The 17,704-nt window shown below is 38.6% G+C and overlaps 1 protein-coding gene across 2 annotated transcripts in view; it reads right to left on the bottom strand.

Moving 5' to 3' along the window:
* Window positions 1-17,370, bottom strand: part of trim44 (TRIM family member 44) — a 58,961-nt gene extending 41,591 nt beyond the window's left edge. Inside the window, exons 1-2 of one of the 2 annotated variants that reach the window (XM_088611688.1) lie at window positions 16,229-17,370; window positions 8,281-8,358 (exon numbers count right to left, since the gene is read on the bottom strand). In XM_088611688.1, the coding sequence (XP_088467814.1) occupies window positions 8,281-8,358; window positions 16,229-16,687 (537 nt within the window). In that variant the 5' untranslated portion in view covers window positions 16,688-17,370. The remainder of the gene's footprint in view (window positions 1-8,280; window positions 8,359-16,228) is intronic. The other variant, XM_088611687.1, reaches the window with a different exon arrangement.
* Window positions 17,371-17,704: the final 334 nt, after the last annotated feature.

The raw sequence follows: 17,704 nt of genomic DNA, 5'->3' as shown, positions 1-17,704 counted from the left end.
CATGTGAAATAGAAAGAAAAGTGAGTGATAGGTTTAAAAACAGCCTTTAACCCCATAAAAAATACAAGAGATACACTTGACTTAAAGCACAGTTATAGACAGATTTGCAGACCTGCAAATTCATAGACCACTCCCTTTCTTTCCTGCTGCATGACAGGAAACCATTGTTACTGGTATGAAACCTGTTCTTCAGGGCTGGCTCCTTACAGGTTTGAGTGAAATTCAGAAGAGAGAAAAGACAGAGATTTTTTTTTTCAAAATCCCTGAATTCAAAATAATAATCATGAAAACTCTCTGTGGCCATATGGTCAGTTGGCCAAGATTAGTCATCATGTTCTTTAGAAAAGTATTTGGGTTTCTTCAGTTTCAGAAAGGACTCAGTTGAGAAAGATCTGTTTTACCATTTTCTTTCCAGCCATCAGGCCTTAATTAGACATTGGGTGTGTTTTCACTTTCAGTCCTTTCTTTTGAAGTTCGTCTACATCTTTGCCTAACATTTCCTAATGTTTGAAGACACAACATCAGTATTTTAAAGATCTAAACGTCATTTTAAATACAGACACTGATTTTAAAACACACCTCCTCATAAATACATGTATTTCAGCCATACATATTGAAATAACCTAAAATGTGAAGATTTCAGGTTATTTAAATATGTATGGCTGAAATACATGTATTTATAAGGGGGTGTATTTTAAATAAAATGAAAACCTGTAATTATGCCGTAATTATATTTGTACCAAAAGCCCACAGCTACAATTATGATTTCAAGGACTACAAGAAACCAGCATCAAAGGAAGGCTGAGATTGAACATAATGAAAATGTTTAACAAATGCTCTCTTCTAAGGGAAATTGAAATAATATTAAATTTGAAGAAGTAAAAAAAAAATTATGTCTTTTGGTGTAAACAGCCTGATCAGAAAACCAGATTTCTGAAATAAGAGGAAGAGCAACAAGGCTGGAGCAGTTATGAATATGAAGTGTGAGTGTAATGGCCAACTTATCTGTGCCTTAAAAAGAGATTGACCACTGTGTACAGCCAATCTCTAAAGACACTCTCTCTCCAGTGTGTAAACATGCCCAATAATACAACAGTAGTAGAGAACCTAGAGATCCGTAACCTACTGTATGATCATGTTCACCCTTTGTGGATATTTCTGCATTTGAAAAGTATATTCAAATATATTTGCTTACATTTTGAAAATATTTCTTTATTCTCAAAAGTATTCCAATATATCTGTGGCAGGCCAGACTTTGAGGTACTATTTAACAGCTGACCTTCCACTAGAGGCCATGAAACCCCATATTATTGTGAACAGACACAACAGTTAGGAGGGTTTAGAGGAACGTTCTCACATACAGTAGGTATGATTAATGGCATGCCTGAGTATACAAAGGGTCTCATGGTGTTAATTGGTGTTTGGGGAGTAAGATATCAGTCTGGAGAGGCCATTTAGAAGTATAAATGAATTATTTTCAAGAATACGATAATTTACAAGAATTAATAATGCATATTATTTACAATAAAGGTTTCTGTACTGTCAAGTATTGTCCAAAACCTGTAATATGGATTTTTATGTGCTCGGATTCATTGCTTTGCCTTGTTTAATGGTAAGGTCCACCACAACATCTTTGTCCCTTTTTTCATCTTATGCTGGAAACAATTTAAAATGTTTCCAGTATATATAGTTCCTTTTCCTAATTTATATTTCCTTTCCTAATCTGAATTTTGACATTTTTTTAGCAAAAACAAACAGAATCCATTCACGTCACTGCTCTCCTGTAAAATTAAAACACATGCACAGTGCCTCTGTGTCTCCTGTAACTTGAAAAGCTGCACTTTGATTTCAAAACAACTGAAATGTGATATAGTTTTAAATCTTTGTCTTTGCCCTAAAGGGCCTACTGAGGTACAATTGATTTAAATATGGCACCTCTGTAGCAATGGATTGAAAGTTACTTCACAGAGATTACTCTGAGAATCCAAACTCTCCTTGGTAGTACTGCCATGGGGTCTTATTCCTCACATTTCATGCTCCGGTGGAGTGCATTCAGGAGCAGTCTTGCCTACAACAAAAAATGTATTCTGAATTTCCTGCACAAGTTAATTGAAATAAATGACTATTTGCATACCACTTCACTAATGAAAGCCATTCAGTTCTCATTCTGTCCCTCCCTGTCTGTTCTCTTTCTTTGGAAATAGTGTTAATAATTCAAAAACCCAGAGGATGAGGTTTAAATGCAAGAGAATGGGCAGATGAAGTGAGTAACCATGTGGCGGTTGATCTCCTAGAGTAATTTCTCAAAGTGAGGTGTCCACCGAGGACAAAGCTTTATCTATGAAGCCAGGACAGCAGTTTGCCTTTCCTACTGTGTCACTACACTAGGAAGCCAGAAAGCAGTCCCTTCTCTTTTCTACTGACAGATGGAGCCCACTTTGAACATCCATCCTTCATCCTTGTTCTGTCTTCCCACTTCAGCGAGATCTGAATGATGCATCTGTTTGGAGTAACTAGAAGCAGTGATGCATCCTAATCTTAATTTGCACTCATGTAAGTACAGGTCTCCAGCGAGAGGCACAGACAAAGGGGCTGCCTGATTTACATTTCCTAAGGCTTGGCAATGACTTTCAGAGCTGAAGCACATGGTCAGGGTCACAGAAGTATTTCCAGAACAGGGGGGCTGGTGGGAGAGAGAGACCCAGATGAAAATGCACTAGAACAATTATACTGTTGTCACTCATAATAAACCATAGGAAATTACAGTATGCCATACTATAACTCTGCAAATATCTTATGATATTTTCTCTTGCTACAGTGCCAAGATTTAATGTTATTACCATAGAACTCATCCATAGTAATTATAAAAAATAATTATGATATATTGTATATATGGCTAACTGTGCAAATTCTTATAATACCAACAATATTATTTTAGCCATGTTAACATTTTGACCACCATGTAAACCCTTCAATCCCAAAAAATAGTATTAAATTGCAATCTGGGAGTACTGTTTTTAATATTTGCAACAAGTTTTCTGCAGGTCCTTGGTGTGGGGTTTTCCAGGAATCTTTCTAATGATATTCTCAAATATTTGTTGATTAAACCAACATGACCAATGTCTAGGATATTGATTTTCTAAACCCCAATTTTGATTTCTATATCTAGATTAATTACTTATTATTTTATCTATTCTCCATTTCTTTTGTTAATGCAATTTTGTTTTAGGTACTGCAATGTTCTCCTCTGCACTGATAGCTGGTGTGTGGGGAGCGTTCTGGCGCGCTATGGCTGCCATTGCATCATCCAGGAGGAACCTGCACACTGGTGGTGGTGGAGGGGAGTCCCTATGACCTGTAAAGCTCTTTGAGTGGAGTGTCCAGAAATAAGTGTAAGCAATTATTATTATAATTATTAATTATTAACCATATTGAAGCTAAAAAATAATTATAAAAAATAAGAAATTAGAAAAAGCTTATTAGAAAGGCTAAGAAAGATATAGGAAGGACTACTTCAAAATGGAGATTGAGAACAATTAAAGAACAGTAAGTGTTAAAGAATTTAGGATAATGATGGGAAACAACTGGACAATGAAAGCAAAAAGACATGTTACATAATGTTCTAGATGAGAATTTCACTTGGATGTTCACCAAGGAAGAAATCAACAACAGGCTTCAGAAAGCAGCAGAACACTGGAAGGTCATTTAAGTTCTTAAAGTTCTGTATTAAACAGTTAGCATAGATGTGTTTTGCCAACTACAAGCAATAACTATTACAAAACGTCCAAGGCCTGATGGTATCCTACCAATTGCACTTAAGGAAGCCAGATGTTGTTTAAAGCTCTTGTCACAGTTTCTAATATCATATTCATTCACAAGAAGGGTGACAAAACAGACCCAAGAAATTACAGACCAATACACTTGCCTTCTGTCAACATGCAATCCTATGGAAACAACTATTATAACTAAATTGGGTGATCGCCTGTTTTGAAATAACATCATAGGGGACAGTGATTATGGATTTTGAAAACGTATGTCTTGCCTTACCAACTTGTTCAAATTCTTTGAAGAAGCAACAACAGTAATGGACACACACAGAGCATACGATAAGATGCTTTTATATTTGCAAAAGGCTTTCGATAAAATTCCTCATAATAGATTAATGCTCAAATTACATGCAGTACACATTGAGGTAAAAGTGTGTATTTGCATTGAGATGTTGTTAAAGGATAGCCAACGGCGAGTAATGTTGAGGAGTGAATACTTATATTGGGATGTTGCGCACAGTGGAGTACCACAGGGTGCTGTATTGGGACCACTACTCTTCCTTATATCAGTGATATTGATTGCGGTATAATTAGTAAACCAGTCAAGTGTGCAGGTGATGCTTTAAAAAGAGGAGCAGCAAAAACTGTAGCAACATTAAATTAAATTAAAATGATCTTGATCAAGACAATCATGGCAGATGGTTTTTAATGTAGAAAAAACAGGGTCTTGCGTGCAACAAAGACATAAAATTTATATACTGTAAAAATGGTGTTTCTGTTGTTACATAATTTAAATTTACTAGACTGTGGAATAGCAAAAAAAAATGTTAGGATATACTGTATCGTTAAGAGGATAGTATTTATCAATTAATTTAAAATGTGTCAAGCTGATGTGCCAAATTTTTAGATGACATGAAAATATTCTTCCATATTATGTCAAATATAGTGGTAATTGGTAACTTATTAAGATCTCTACCCTAAATGGATATGATTGGCAGAGCACTAATATTGTAAGATATAAACTGCTATCAGAGAAATAGCACTGTTATTCAATGTTCTATAAAGTTCAGGTTTGGTGTTCTTCTTTGTACCTGGTACTGCCACCATTGAGCTTTCTAATTTTTTTCTGCTCTGTACTCTGTGATATGTTTACACAACTATTTTTAGTTCCTTTTCCTCAGGGATGAGGTTTAAAAATAATAAAAAAACAAGGCATCCAATGGATGTTATGTTAATTGTAGTCTTTTATTATTTGTAAAGCAAGACAGTATTTGAAATATTGTGCACATTTTTATCACAGCATTTGAGGAAAAGTGTTGATGTTAAAAACTTATGCTGACATACAGTATGTCTTTTTTTTCCCATTAGCATTTGCTGACATTTACTTAACTTATCTCACCTTTAGAAGTCTTCAGTTTGAGCATTTGGGCTTTGCATGAAATATAAAGTTTAAAAATGTGTACACGCATCTGTCACGTACAGTCCAGCCAGCTTGGGTACTGTAGCTCCTTAAGAGCGGTCATTCCACAGTAATTGACAGCTGAGCCCCTCTCCATTTAAATGTCTGCCATCTCATAAGCAGGAGTGTGAGGCACTGTAGCACGTGAGCAGGCAAGTGCAGGACACCTGGAAGTGCCAGCGGAAGGCTCAAGGAGCACAAGAGCTCCTGAACCAGCCGGAGAGCCATAGGGCTAGCAGAGGAGGACTGGCTGTCATACTGAGCAGGCATTAAACGGAAAGGGCCACTAGGAAAACCACTGGTGACTGTTCTCATCGGCTGAAGGTACTTTTTCGATTCACGCTGTGAATTGTTTACCTCGGAAACTTCTGAACTACTTCTTAGTTTACCAAATAAGGGACACTACGGTGTTTAAACTTCAGCTTCCCTCAACTCTACACCTGTTCTGTCCTTTGCCAAAAACAGCATTTTGTAATTTTTCAAAATGGTACACCATAGGAAGGGTAAGAATACTACTTACTACCATATCAGACTTAGCCCTTACAGTCTGAACAGGCTTGATTTAATCAAGATCGGGCACTGGGGAGCTTTCACAGAGACATCTACATTGCAGCAAAGCACATAACAAATAAAGACGAGCATGACTATGCTAAACAAACCCTTTAGAGTGCACAAGTTCTCTTAAATTAAACTCTTCTGCTGTTTTGTCTGGCAAGTTTTGCAACTTGAGAGTTTTACACTTTGTAGGAAAAGCGTACTTTAACAATGCATTAAAGTAAACAGCCTTGCACATTTCCCCCCAGTAATCACCATCTACTAATTAATAAGTTCCCAGAGAATCCTGTTAATTACTGAGACATAATTATTTGTTTTTTCCAAACCCCAAACATGTTATACACTGGATGACGTTTTGAGGAGAGATGGGAGCTTTTCTTTTCTTTTCTTTTGTTTTTTATTATGAACATAAAAAATGCAATTTAAAGTTCCATGCTTCAGTACCCAAAATCTCTTATTTGTTCCTGCAAACTGCATTTAAGCTCCTGGGTAATGATACAAAAAGGTAATTAAATTAGAAAAAAACAATATGTAGTTCAACTGATTAGACTTTTTCTTTATTCTGTTCTCAATCTTTGAGATGGATTAAATGTCTGCTGCTCCCTCACTATTGCATGCAACACAAATGGGGCAATTTCTAATTAAATCCTGCCAAATGCTGCTCCTATTACTGCCAGATACACAGGGTGTGCTCTGTTTTTAATGTCTTGTGCAAAACTGAAACAAAAGTAATTATGCTGAATACCTGCACTAGTTTTCTGTTCAAGGCTCTGTTAAAAAAACAGAGGAAATTAAAAGAATTTGTTTTTGTATTTATTCTGTTACAATGAAAATAACCCCCTGACTATAATTACAGTATATAACTATATATCAAATCTTATATTTTCTTAAATAGCACAGAATAGCTTACAGAGATTATAGTTACTAGATTCAACTAATGTGGACAGATGTTTTTTATAGCTTTTTATGGTTCTTTCCTTGTTGCTTCTCTCTGGTCAACTCTTACCAGTTCACCAGAAACAGACTCTTGAAGCTGTATAGGATGTTTTAGATTCAGTGATCACCTGCATGAAATATATGGTACATTAGCCAATTTCCTTTTATTGTCTGAAAGTTTTCAATTATTGACCTGGGTACATTTTACTTCATTCTTTACAGTTTCTGTAGTAGTGACACAAAGTGACTGAAGTGTGAGTTGTGCGTATAATAGGCAATGGGTTTTTGTGTGCATCTTTTCTCTTTCGTTGTTCTGTCTGGCACCATGACATAATCATTACACTGTTTGCCTGGACACCAATCAACTATCACATAGTCAGGGGGAATGCAAGGGAACTGGAGGGGGATTGTTGCTGGGACAGAGGAAAGACTCAAGATAGAGGAAGGAGAAACAGTGCACTGTAACACCTGGCAGTTTGCATACAATCATGGACTGCATGTTCCTCCCCTTTGCTTGTGTTTGCCTGACTTTCTTGAACACTGATCGGACACTGAACACTGATTTAATCCTGGAGTTCCATCTGATGATAAGAGGACATGGAGAGTGGATTTGCTGGCCAAAAGGAGAATATTAGAACCCTGGCCAGTAGGGAGTGTGGGCTGAGCTTTTAGCTCTCTCTCTCTCGCCCTGTTTCTTGCTGCAGACAGCAGGGCAGTGGAGGTACTATATAATGGAAAGTATTGTTTGGGACTCTCAGGATGAAGGAAGATGTCAGAGAGATCAAAGTGTTGCACTGAGTAATTTTTCACCTTAAGGGCAGCAGAATGAGGTGGGCCTGGATGACCATGCTGAGATGATTCAGAGAGAGATGGGAATTTGCAGCCTGCAAAAGGTGCTTTCTTTGGTTTATTTTTTTCTTTTCTTAGGACTTTTTTGCATTTATACAGCAGTATATTGCAGTGGTTTCAAGTGTGATAGAATAAAAACGGAATTTTCTAATCTACCCGTGAAGCGCTAGTCTGCGGTCGCACTGGTATTAGTGACAGAGCTGACATCCTGTGCAGGGAGAAGGGTCCTGACACGTGCAAAAGTGCTAGGCGGCATACTGTGCTACAAAGCAGTACCTGCATGGTGTGACTACAGTGACCATAGTACTGAAATAATTTTATTTTAGTCTTTTCTGCAATATTCTTTTACTTCTTCTTCCTCTCTCTTAGCCTTTCTAAACATGTATTTTTTTACCTGTATGTGCAATTTATTTTACTCCTTTTCTGTAACTAAGAATAACCCTATAAAGAGGTTAGAAAAGAGTTGAGGGAGTATGGGACAAACAGAAATGTTGTTGAAGCCAATACCTGGGCTTCCTTCCCTGAAATGCCTGGATGAGATCCACAGATCAGTTAAGTACTAACCACCAAAGGGCTCAATGGATGGAATGACATCCTGTCATTTTTCTTATGTTCCCCTGTTTTTTGTAAAAAATAACTCTGCAATGAGCATTAAAATGACAAGAGATGCTCGGCACAGATGGGTGCATACTGTAGTTAGCTCTCTCAACTTACATTAGGACAGTTCCATCTGGACTTCAGCTTCTCGGCCATCTCCATAGTCTGGGCCAGGATGTCTACTGGTTCCTTACTCTACAGGAAAAAAGAGTAAGAGAAAATGACATTAGTAAGTTCTGAATGGAGAAACACCTCCACTGAGTCACCTGACTTTAAAAAATAAAACAAATAAAACAGTATACAAACACATTTGGCTTTCTTGGAGTAAAAACTGAAATGGCAGCAGTGAATTCAAAGACTTAAATGCTTTGTTGACTGTGCAGCAATTGATCTCAATACTGGACTTGAAGATTAAAAGAGGCAGAGGTGCTGAATACTCAGAGGTTCAGGTGAGGAGCTTTATCACTGTGAATGCTGCAGAGGAATAAGGAGATTAATTATCATATAGCATGTATTAATTCCATGCCAAAAACAGGAAGAGAAAAAACGTTTTGACTGTGGAGCCTATTTAATTGTGAGGGAGAAAGAGGAAAAGAGCAAAAATACAGTATAAAGACAAGGGGTAGGTAAGGAGCACTAAAAAAGAATGTGAGAAAGCCTATGCAAATGAATTGAAATCTGAGTGCTAAATTCTAGCGAAGTGTGAAAAGCTGAAATCTTTAAATGAATGAAGAGTCTTAAAAATAATTTGTATAATATGAATTTGCATGTGTAAGATTTCCATTGTATTTTTGTCTTCTTTCTACCTTTCAGAGTGCAATTAACCTCTACTCGTGATTTTTTTCAGCTATTACTACCATCTACTGTGCGTACATTTCTATAGATTAAAGTACTGTTTTAGTTTTCTGCTACAAAAAATTACCTTTGCATTTTCTCTATGTGAATGTAAAGCTGAAAAAGGCACATCACCTTCACAAGCTACAGCAGAATTATAGTTTAACATTAATAAAAGTCTAAACATTGTACCATTTAAATCCTATAATTAGAAAAAGATTGTCCCTCAGCATAGACCGGGACTCAAAACCAGGCGTTTTCTGGTAACAGCCCAAATGCTCCACACGTCCCTTTAAGCTTTCATAGCTCCACCTGGTGAATTTACAAAGAACTGTAGTCACATTATTGAAAATATCTAAAATGCTGCGGTTCCCCGCAGTCTGCTGCAGCCTCGCGCAGTCTCACGCAGCCGCTCAACCGCAAACCACTGCAGTATCCCTCACGCTTGACTGGATCTGTACAAACTCAAGAAATGGCTCTTCTGGAGACCACGACAAGCCCAGAATATTCCTTTTCCAGCTTCTCAGTTGTACTGATAGATAACATAGCTGCTTATGAAAAAAACAGGTGATCTGACTCCATTTGATTGGCACTTGGCTGTCATCCCATCTCGCGAATTGACTCTAATGCCAAGCCGTAGGCAAAGCTGCCAAGAAGGGTTGAGTGACTTTATTTATGGTTGGTCCTAAAGCAGATAGGTTTGTGTTCAATTTTCATTAATATCATAATTTCACACGCAAACCCTTTTGTAATGGTGCAAATAAGTAGCAGGTGTTCTTCTCAGTTTCCTATTTCAAGGGGCTGTCATTAGGGATGCCCAATTTCACCTCCATGGTTTGCCTTGTCTTTGAACAACTAGCTTAAGTTGTCCCATCATCTAATGTTTCTGCATCCAGGTTAGTTAATCACAATTTGAACACTACATATTGTGTAGACAAGGTCTCCTCAATGTTTTTTGCTAATTATTTTCAATGACTGAGGTCCTTTATCAAGATGCGCTAGCTGAAGTGTGCATCACAAGCATTAAGTTTTGCAGAGGAGAAAATTGTCTTGGCTCTGTCTGTGCCACTGGTCAAAATCTTTATATACTTTAATGATGAGATTTACTCTTGTTTACATTACATCACAGTAAACTGGTTTAAAAACATTTTATTAAAAAACACTGATGCTAGGTGGTACATTTTCCAAAATCTCTTTAAGCTCCAGTCTCCATAACCAAAAATGAATGTGGTTACTTGCTTTATTATTTTATTCTTGTGATTCCTCTTTCTCATCCATTGGTGTGCTGGGTCATCCTGCATTCTGTACTCTATGTTTGTCTGTGCCTTGTCTAACAAGCTCTATTATTCCACTTGTTCCTCCCAGGGATGTGTATTGTCTCACCAATTCTTTGCTCTTTGTAGACATGATTGTACAGTATGTACTGTATAGAAAGGATCAAAAACTTTGCAATTTGTCACAAGTGCTTTGTATTCTTGTTTTAGAATACATTTTCACTTACAGTATAAAAACGATAATCAGATTTAGAGAGATTAGGAAAGCAAATGCCTTGTAGATAATATTTGTAAGGATAATGTTCATACATTTCCATTCAGAAATATACATTTTACATGCCTGACAATGCCCCTGTCTTTTGCTACGTTTCCCTTATAATGTTCTTGAGCTATTTCACATGTATTCCTTTATGTGTTAAAGAGACATAATCCTGTAAAATTCCTATGATTTAGTCAGGTATCTAATCATCCGTCCATTTTCCCTAAATGTTTAGTCCAAAGGGCCATTGTGAAGCAAATCCTAACACTTTATAGTCCATGGTGGGGGCCACGCACACAGTACAGACTGGCTAACTGCTTTCCCATTTATCTAGACTGCAGGAACCTGCTGTTTCCTCCTTTAAAGTGCAGAAGGAAACTAAAGCACCCAGAAAAACTCACACGGCCATACAAACCTCCAAGCAAAAAGTACCCCATGACAGAATGAAGCCCGGGCCTCAAGCACTATGAGACAGCAGTACTGGCCACCAGACCAACCTTGTCAATATTGACCACGTGTTACTTGAACACATACAGTATATACACTGTAGCTCAGCATCTTCAAACTGCAATTACTTTTAATTGTTTGAAAGACTATTACTTTAAATCCGAAGGTAACAGAATTATTTATTTTAAACGCACCAGAAAGAATAAGAGGTCACATGCAGTATGAATACAGAGAACATTGGATAAATAACATATTGTAAAGCGATCTTATCTCGCTCCATTTCAAAACCATGAAACACAATGATGTTCTTGACGAGATAATTGCCTCACCCCTGCAGACTTAAAAGGTTTTATGTTGATGTTTCTGCTGAGGTTGCTATTTGCCATGGTAACTGTTCCAAAAATTGAGTAAACGTATTCTTCTAGAGTGATCATGTGGAAGTAGGATGGAGAAGAATATCAGTGCAGGGCAAGCTTTCAGGTGCTTCAGAGAGCTGTGCAACACTAATTTCATTCCTCTCCCTTCTGTTACCATAGTAGCATCATGAAAGGACTCCTTTAATAAATTGCAACTGTTAAGGGTAACATAACTGTTTTTTAAACCGTTCTAAAGTGAAGATCCAGACTTGTCAGTTAGGTGGGCTTGTGGTGAATGGAGAATTTAGGTGTCTGGTGAGGAGATTAAGAGAGAATAAAGAAAAGCTTATTTTCTGTAAAGAAAAAAACAGATGGAGGGCAAAACATTAGTTTCCTGCTTGAGGCAAACGATTCAAATGTCAGTAATTCAGTTATCGGGATAAAAAATGGGTATTTCAAGATCTTATGTAAAGTTATAGGAGCTTTAGTACAATTAGTAAGCCAGTTCAAAAATGCAAAATGAAAGAATTCTTTTGCTGAATTGACTTCAAGTTTGAACTGTTTAATATGCAGAAAACTCTTGAGTCCTTGGGGTGGATTATCTTTTCGTTGTGGGACTGTGGTTCTGTTTCAGTCATGGAATGTTAGTAGTCATTCCTTTTTGTTTTTAGTGGGCATTTGGGACTGCTATCTCATTGGAGGAAAGACTTGTAGATATGTAAATTGCATGTAAATTTATCTGAACTACCAACCAACAGCAGTGAGTGGGCAGCCTGCAGTGGAATCACAGAGCCATTTTACTTCTGCTTGTATATTGTTATTTAATGGTATTGGATCAAGTGGCAATATAGATTACGAACAAAATATTGCTGCTTTAAATATGTTACTTTTACTACCTCTGGTTACAGGTATTGGAATTGTCAATTTTCTGTGCTACTGTTACTGTTAACACCTACAGTAGTGCTGATTGTTTCTTGTGAATCCCTAATCTCTGAAAAAAACGTTTGATGCTCCTAAGGCTAAGACACATTAGTTGTAGTCCTAACTTGTCCTATGTAGTCCTATGTTTTTCAGTTCTGGAAAAGTTATCATAAACGGCAAATGTACACCGAGCAAATTATGTACAAGCATTTACTATGGGTGGAGCAGAGGCTGTCTATCCTGGGTCCTGGTGTGTTTTATAGTTTCCATTGCAGTTAAGATCTAAATGTCATGATTAGATCAATCAATTGCCTAATTACAAGACATTAACATGCTTTCCATAACTGCTCATTGACAATTTAGAGTATCCTGTAAGATCTGCAGGACTATGGCTGTCCAGTGCCAGGACTGGACACCACATATCAGAGAAGATCTCAGATATGTAATCAGGTACCATACAATCTTTTAGTAATCCACCCAAACAAGTTTTTTAACCCCCATTCTTTTGGGCATTAGTATATAAAGGTGGTTTCTAAGAACTGAAAATTCTGGTTTCTGTTGTGTATTACAGAGAGGTAAGTTCAAACCATTTCTGTTGCAGTCTTTTGCACATGTACTGTATAACAACAGTAAATGCTTTATGTTTCAAATGTGTTATTTGTAGTATATATTCAAAATATTGATATACTGAATATAGTTTTTTAGTTTCATCCATGTAATTGCCACAGTAATCTGCACCATTGATAACCATGCAATGGGAATCTTAATCATAGCACTGCTGAAGGATTTTAAGGAAGGACAAAATTAAGATAAAATGCAGATGATACACTACCACTTTTAATTTGTGATGTTTTTATTTTTTTGTATGTTTCAGTAGAAAACAGGTTGAATTTGAAATGCCTCATAAAGGTTAATGATTTCAGAAAACAAGAAATTGAGGTGAAATGGCACAAATATATTGGATAATTAAGCATGGTAAGATAAAGATGTTAGAGATACTGTATGTGAGATCAATATTGTGTGCAGGGAATGCTCCAATGAAAATAATTCAATTTGATCAGTAGCAACCTGAATTTTGCATATATAGTATATTTTATGGACAGCAGAAAATGCAAAGGCTTTTCAGATTATATTCTCTATTTTAAAAAAAAACTTAAATCTTATATATAAAAGCGACAATTCCAACTTGGGGAGTCTACATTAATTTTCTCTGAGTTTTATTTTCTTCTCCATAAAAAACAAATGGATCCCTTTAACCATTATACTTTAAAAAAAGAGACACCAGATACGGACCACTGCCAAACAGTCAGAGGACTGAATGTTTACACCAATACCACCAAAAGATGAGTCAGGAGCCTAACAGGATAGATGTCTGTTGCACTCCTTTCACCATTCTTCTTTCATAGACAAACCACATATCCCAAAGAGATTAGTGGTTACTCCTCTCTTTCAGAGACCCAGGGTACAGGAGTAACCTAATGTTCCTCCTTACTTCAACCAATGTGATAATTCAGCAGTAATGTTGCCCATCACCTGATGTTGGACATGCCACTTCAATGGAGAAAACCAAATGAGACTTTGCTAGGACCCCCTTAAGCATGATACTGCAAACATTGTCTCTCCCACACCAGGTGCAAGAGCAAGGTGTTTAAATTCGGCAGGGGCGAGCGAGGAACTGAGCTGAAGACGGTGGTCTGTAAAGTGAGCTCTTTGCGATTCATCCAGTACCCTGGATAGTGTGAAAACCAACTAATTGTTCATTTGATTCCAAAAATGTATTCCATGCCACTGCAGAGGAGAGAGGGAGAAAGAGAAACATGTATGCAGTTGGAAAACACGTGCATACAGAGAGATAGACCAAAGGGGAACATGTAAAGTTTGTAGGCCTGGAAAGTGAACTGAAGATATTTTCTGTGAACTGGACATCCAGGGATGTGAAAATAAGTATCATTAACCACAGACACCTCGGCAGACAAACTGGAAAATGTGCTCGTGCATGAGCATTTTGTAAACAAAATGTCTGCAAAAGTGGGCAAATTTCAGAAGGATTTGCACTTCATGCCAGACCAGATGGTGTTTTGCACACAGGTTGATTAGCTTCTGGATCGTCAGTGCAGTATGTGGTGAGGTTATGATTTTTTGTCTTGTGCTAACAAGAAACACTTTGCTGCTTGAGGTTTGTAAGTCTCTCCAGACTTCACTTCCCAGTGGAAAATCAATGCTGTATGCCAGATGACTAATCATGTAACGTCTCATTAAATTTAGTAGCTTGAATTGAACAATAGAATTGTCATAGATTAAGCTGATGCTTTTATTTACACTCCTGGTCATAAAGAAAAATAATGATGCTTGCATTACCTTCTAAAAGCTGTCTTCATACAAGCACTTCAGTTGTGTGCCCACAGCGGGCAATAATAGTGTCCACAGGAGGAATGCACATGATTGTTCACAAATTCTATATGGTTATTATTTGGAGTCCAGCATTTAGTAAGAAACACACTATAAATGCTGTATTTAAGAGTCATGGCCAATGTATAATTGATCCAAGGAGGGTGTGGGTATTATTACATTAATAGAGGATGCTTGCATCTAAAGTAGAGCTGCTGCAAGAGAGGAAGCACAGCCTTCTGTTGATCTTCATGCAGCTGAGAGGGTTTGGTCATTTGGAAAGCCATGCGAGAACATTCCCAGAGCTACACTCTTGTGCACTATGGTACAGGAGGGACTGTGAGTGAATAACAAAGAAGCTGTTGGGTGGTGAGAAGCTGCAGCAAACTGTTTAGGATGTGAGGAAGTGCAATTTCTGTCCCAGGACTCAGGGATAATCTGACGCATACTCACACCCCAAAGCAATTTTCCCCAAAGCCAATTGATTTAATAGTTTGTCTTTGGACTGTGGGAGGAAACCAAAGCTCATGAACAGGGGAACATCCATTCTCCACAGAGATAGCTCACCAGGAAAGCAATCCAGGCTCCAGTGACCCTTGTTTCACCATGCTGCCCATATGGTACTAAATGTAGTGTTTTAATGATATTAAGTGACTTGTTATTAAGGGAATGTATTGTTTCAGTGTTCAGTTATAGGAGTGCTATATGCCTCTGGAGCTTCATTAGAGGTCATTAGATACAGTTAATTGGATAGCCTCTGCTCTGTATTATCCATGTTAAAAAGAGTGCCAGGTCTTTTAGTTTTCATTGTCCCTTGTCCCAAAGATGTAAAGTAAACAAAAACAACAACAGCAATAGTAATAATAATGCCAATTCATAGATGGGGATTATTAGGAGGCCATGACCTGTAAAGGCCAGGGGGAAAGTTGGTCAGGAAACTGGGGTACACCTCCACTCTTTTTAAGAAACACCCTGGGAGTTTTACTGACCACGGAGAGTCAGGACCATAGTTTTACATCTCACCTGAAGGATATCGCCTTTCATAGAGTATGGAGTCCTAGTCACTAGACTGGGGCATCTGGACCCACACAGACTGCAGGGTGAGCACCCCCTACTGACCCCACTAACACCTCTTCCAGCAACAACCTTAGCTTTCCCAGGAGGTCTCACATCTAGGTACTGGCCAGGCTCACAGCTGCTGAGCTTCAGTGATTTCCCAGTTGTGAGTAGCAAGGTGATATAGGATTTTGTGAACAGTACCTAGTTAATATTTAATGTATTGCTACAATTTTGATTCACAGTTGTCTGTTGGAAAGTATTATTAATGTGAACTAGCTGGACTATCACAGATTTAAACAGTGTTTTACATTTCAGTTTTACTGTAGGTTTAAGACAAGGCCTTAGAGATTATTAAAAATCTATAAATTAATATAAACATAAATAAAAGTTAGACAGGAGATGCAGATGGAGATGGAGGGTGCACAGGAGCAAAAAACTTTGGAAATTGTTCTGTTAACCTTCATCTTGTTACCCAGGGTGCATTACAAGATTATTACTGCTACTCAGAGCGATACGGGGACACTCACTTTCTGCCACACGTATGCATCCCTCAGGGTTATGACCTCATGGCCTGCATGAGACCCCTGAACAGCACACACCACACAGATGATCTTCTCATCAAGCCTGCAGTACAGCGTCCCCTCCTGGCCGTGCTCCTTGCATCGCAGCCTCTCCACTGTGACACTGTCCCTCGCTTTTCCGTTCTCAGCCACCTCTCCTCCCATCGCTCCTTCCTCTATCCCTGGGACACCATCCACCTCCTTCCCTCCTTGAGCTCCTTGTCCCTCCTTGGCCTTCTCTTCTGGCAGGTACGGCTCCAGATCGTGCCTGGTGCTCTGGAGGTGCTTGTCCGCATGCACATTGCAGAAGGCAAAGTTGCAAAAGTGGCATATTTTAACAGCTGGCTGGGCCTCATCTGGCTCACAGGCATCGCATGTCCCATCGTTCTGCAGCTCCTCCTTATCTAGCTCCACCATGCCGTCCATCGGGTTCCCCCCAACGCTGTCAGTGTGGAGCACGGGACCACAACGTAGGGCTCTAATTCCTCAGAACCGCTCAGCAGATCAGCAGATTTCCACAGCTGCAGCTTTGTGGGGGAGATTTATCAGTTTTAGGCAGCTGGCTTGGTTGTTTTGTGTCTTGTGTCTGTCTTCACCCTGACTGTTCTAATCTCTTCCTCCTCTTCCTCGCCTTTTACAAAGTTTCCCGTCTGTACACATAGACACACACACAGCTTAGTCACGCTGTGCCTGCTTGCTCCCACGTAGGATTAAGCCGTGCTCTTTGCCATGAATTTCTCTTTCTTTTTTTCAAATTCTCTTTGTTGGACAGTGCCCCATCCCCCACTCTTCTGCTGCTCTGCTGGGGAACAGTTCCCACTGCAACGACTGCTGCTTCTCAAGCTGCTTCGCCCGCCTGTCTGTCTGCCTCCTTGCCTGACACAAAACAACTTCTCTTACCAGGCTTCCAGCTCAGTCTTCACTCTCAGCTATCTAGTCTCTAGCTCCACTCCTGTTCTTTTCTCCCGCTCCTTCTGTATGTCACAATGTATTTCTCTGCCCGCCTTTGTGATGAACGAACGCTGCAGTGTAAACTAAGAGCCCAGACAGCCGGAGAGACCTGCACAGCTGCCCTCCCTCAGCTACTTTCACTTTAGAAGCAGAGTTCACTTCCTTGATTTTTTTACTTCCTGGTTTTGACGAGTCTAAAGCAGGAAAATGCAGGTGGGAGGGAGTTAAGCTGCTCAACAACAAATTTCAAGTACCAGCTCAAAACAAACTGACGCTATACCAGGATGATATTAGAAATGCAGGTTATAATATGGCTGTTTTGTTTTCCAGCATTGTCTTCTGGAACAGGGTGTATTCAAACACAATTGTATAGGCTAATGCATGAAAAACTGCTTAGGAAAAAAAACCGTCCTGTCTTTTTAATGAAATGTTGAACATCCCTATTGTGATACAGTACATGCTGAAACTATTATGTTTGTTCCAGCCATACAG

The sequence above is a fragment of the Lepisosteus platostomus genome, chromosome 18, assembly GCF_059453375.1.
Source record: "Lepisosteus platostomus isolate fLepPlt1 chromosome 18, fLepPlt1.hap1, whole genome shotgun sequence".
NCBI classification, from domain to species: domain Eukaryota; kingdom Metazoa; phylum Chordata; class Actinopteri; order Semionotiformes; family Lepisosteidae; genus Lepisosteus; species Lepisosteus platostomus.
The sequence above is the reverse complement of the archived record's forward strand: the minus strand, read 5'-3'. Positions and strand labels throughout refer to the sequence as shown.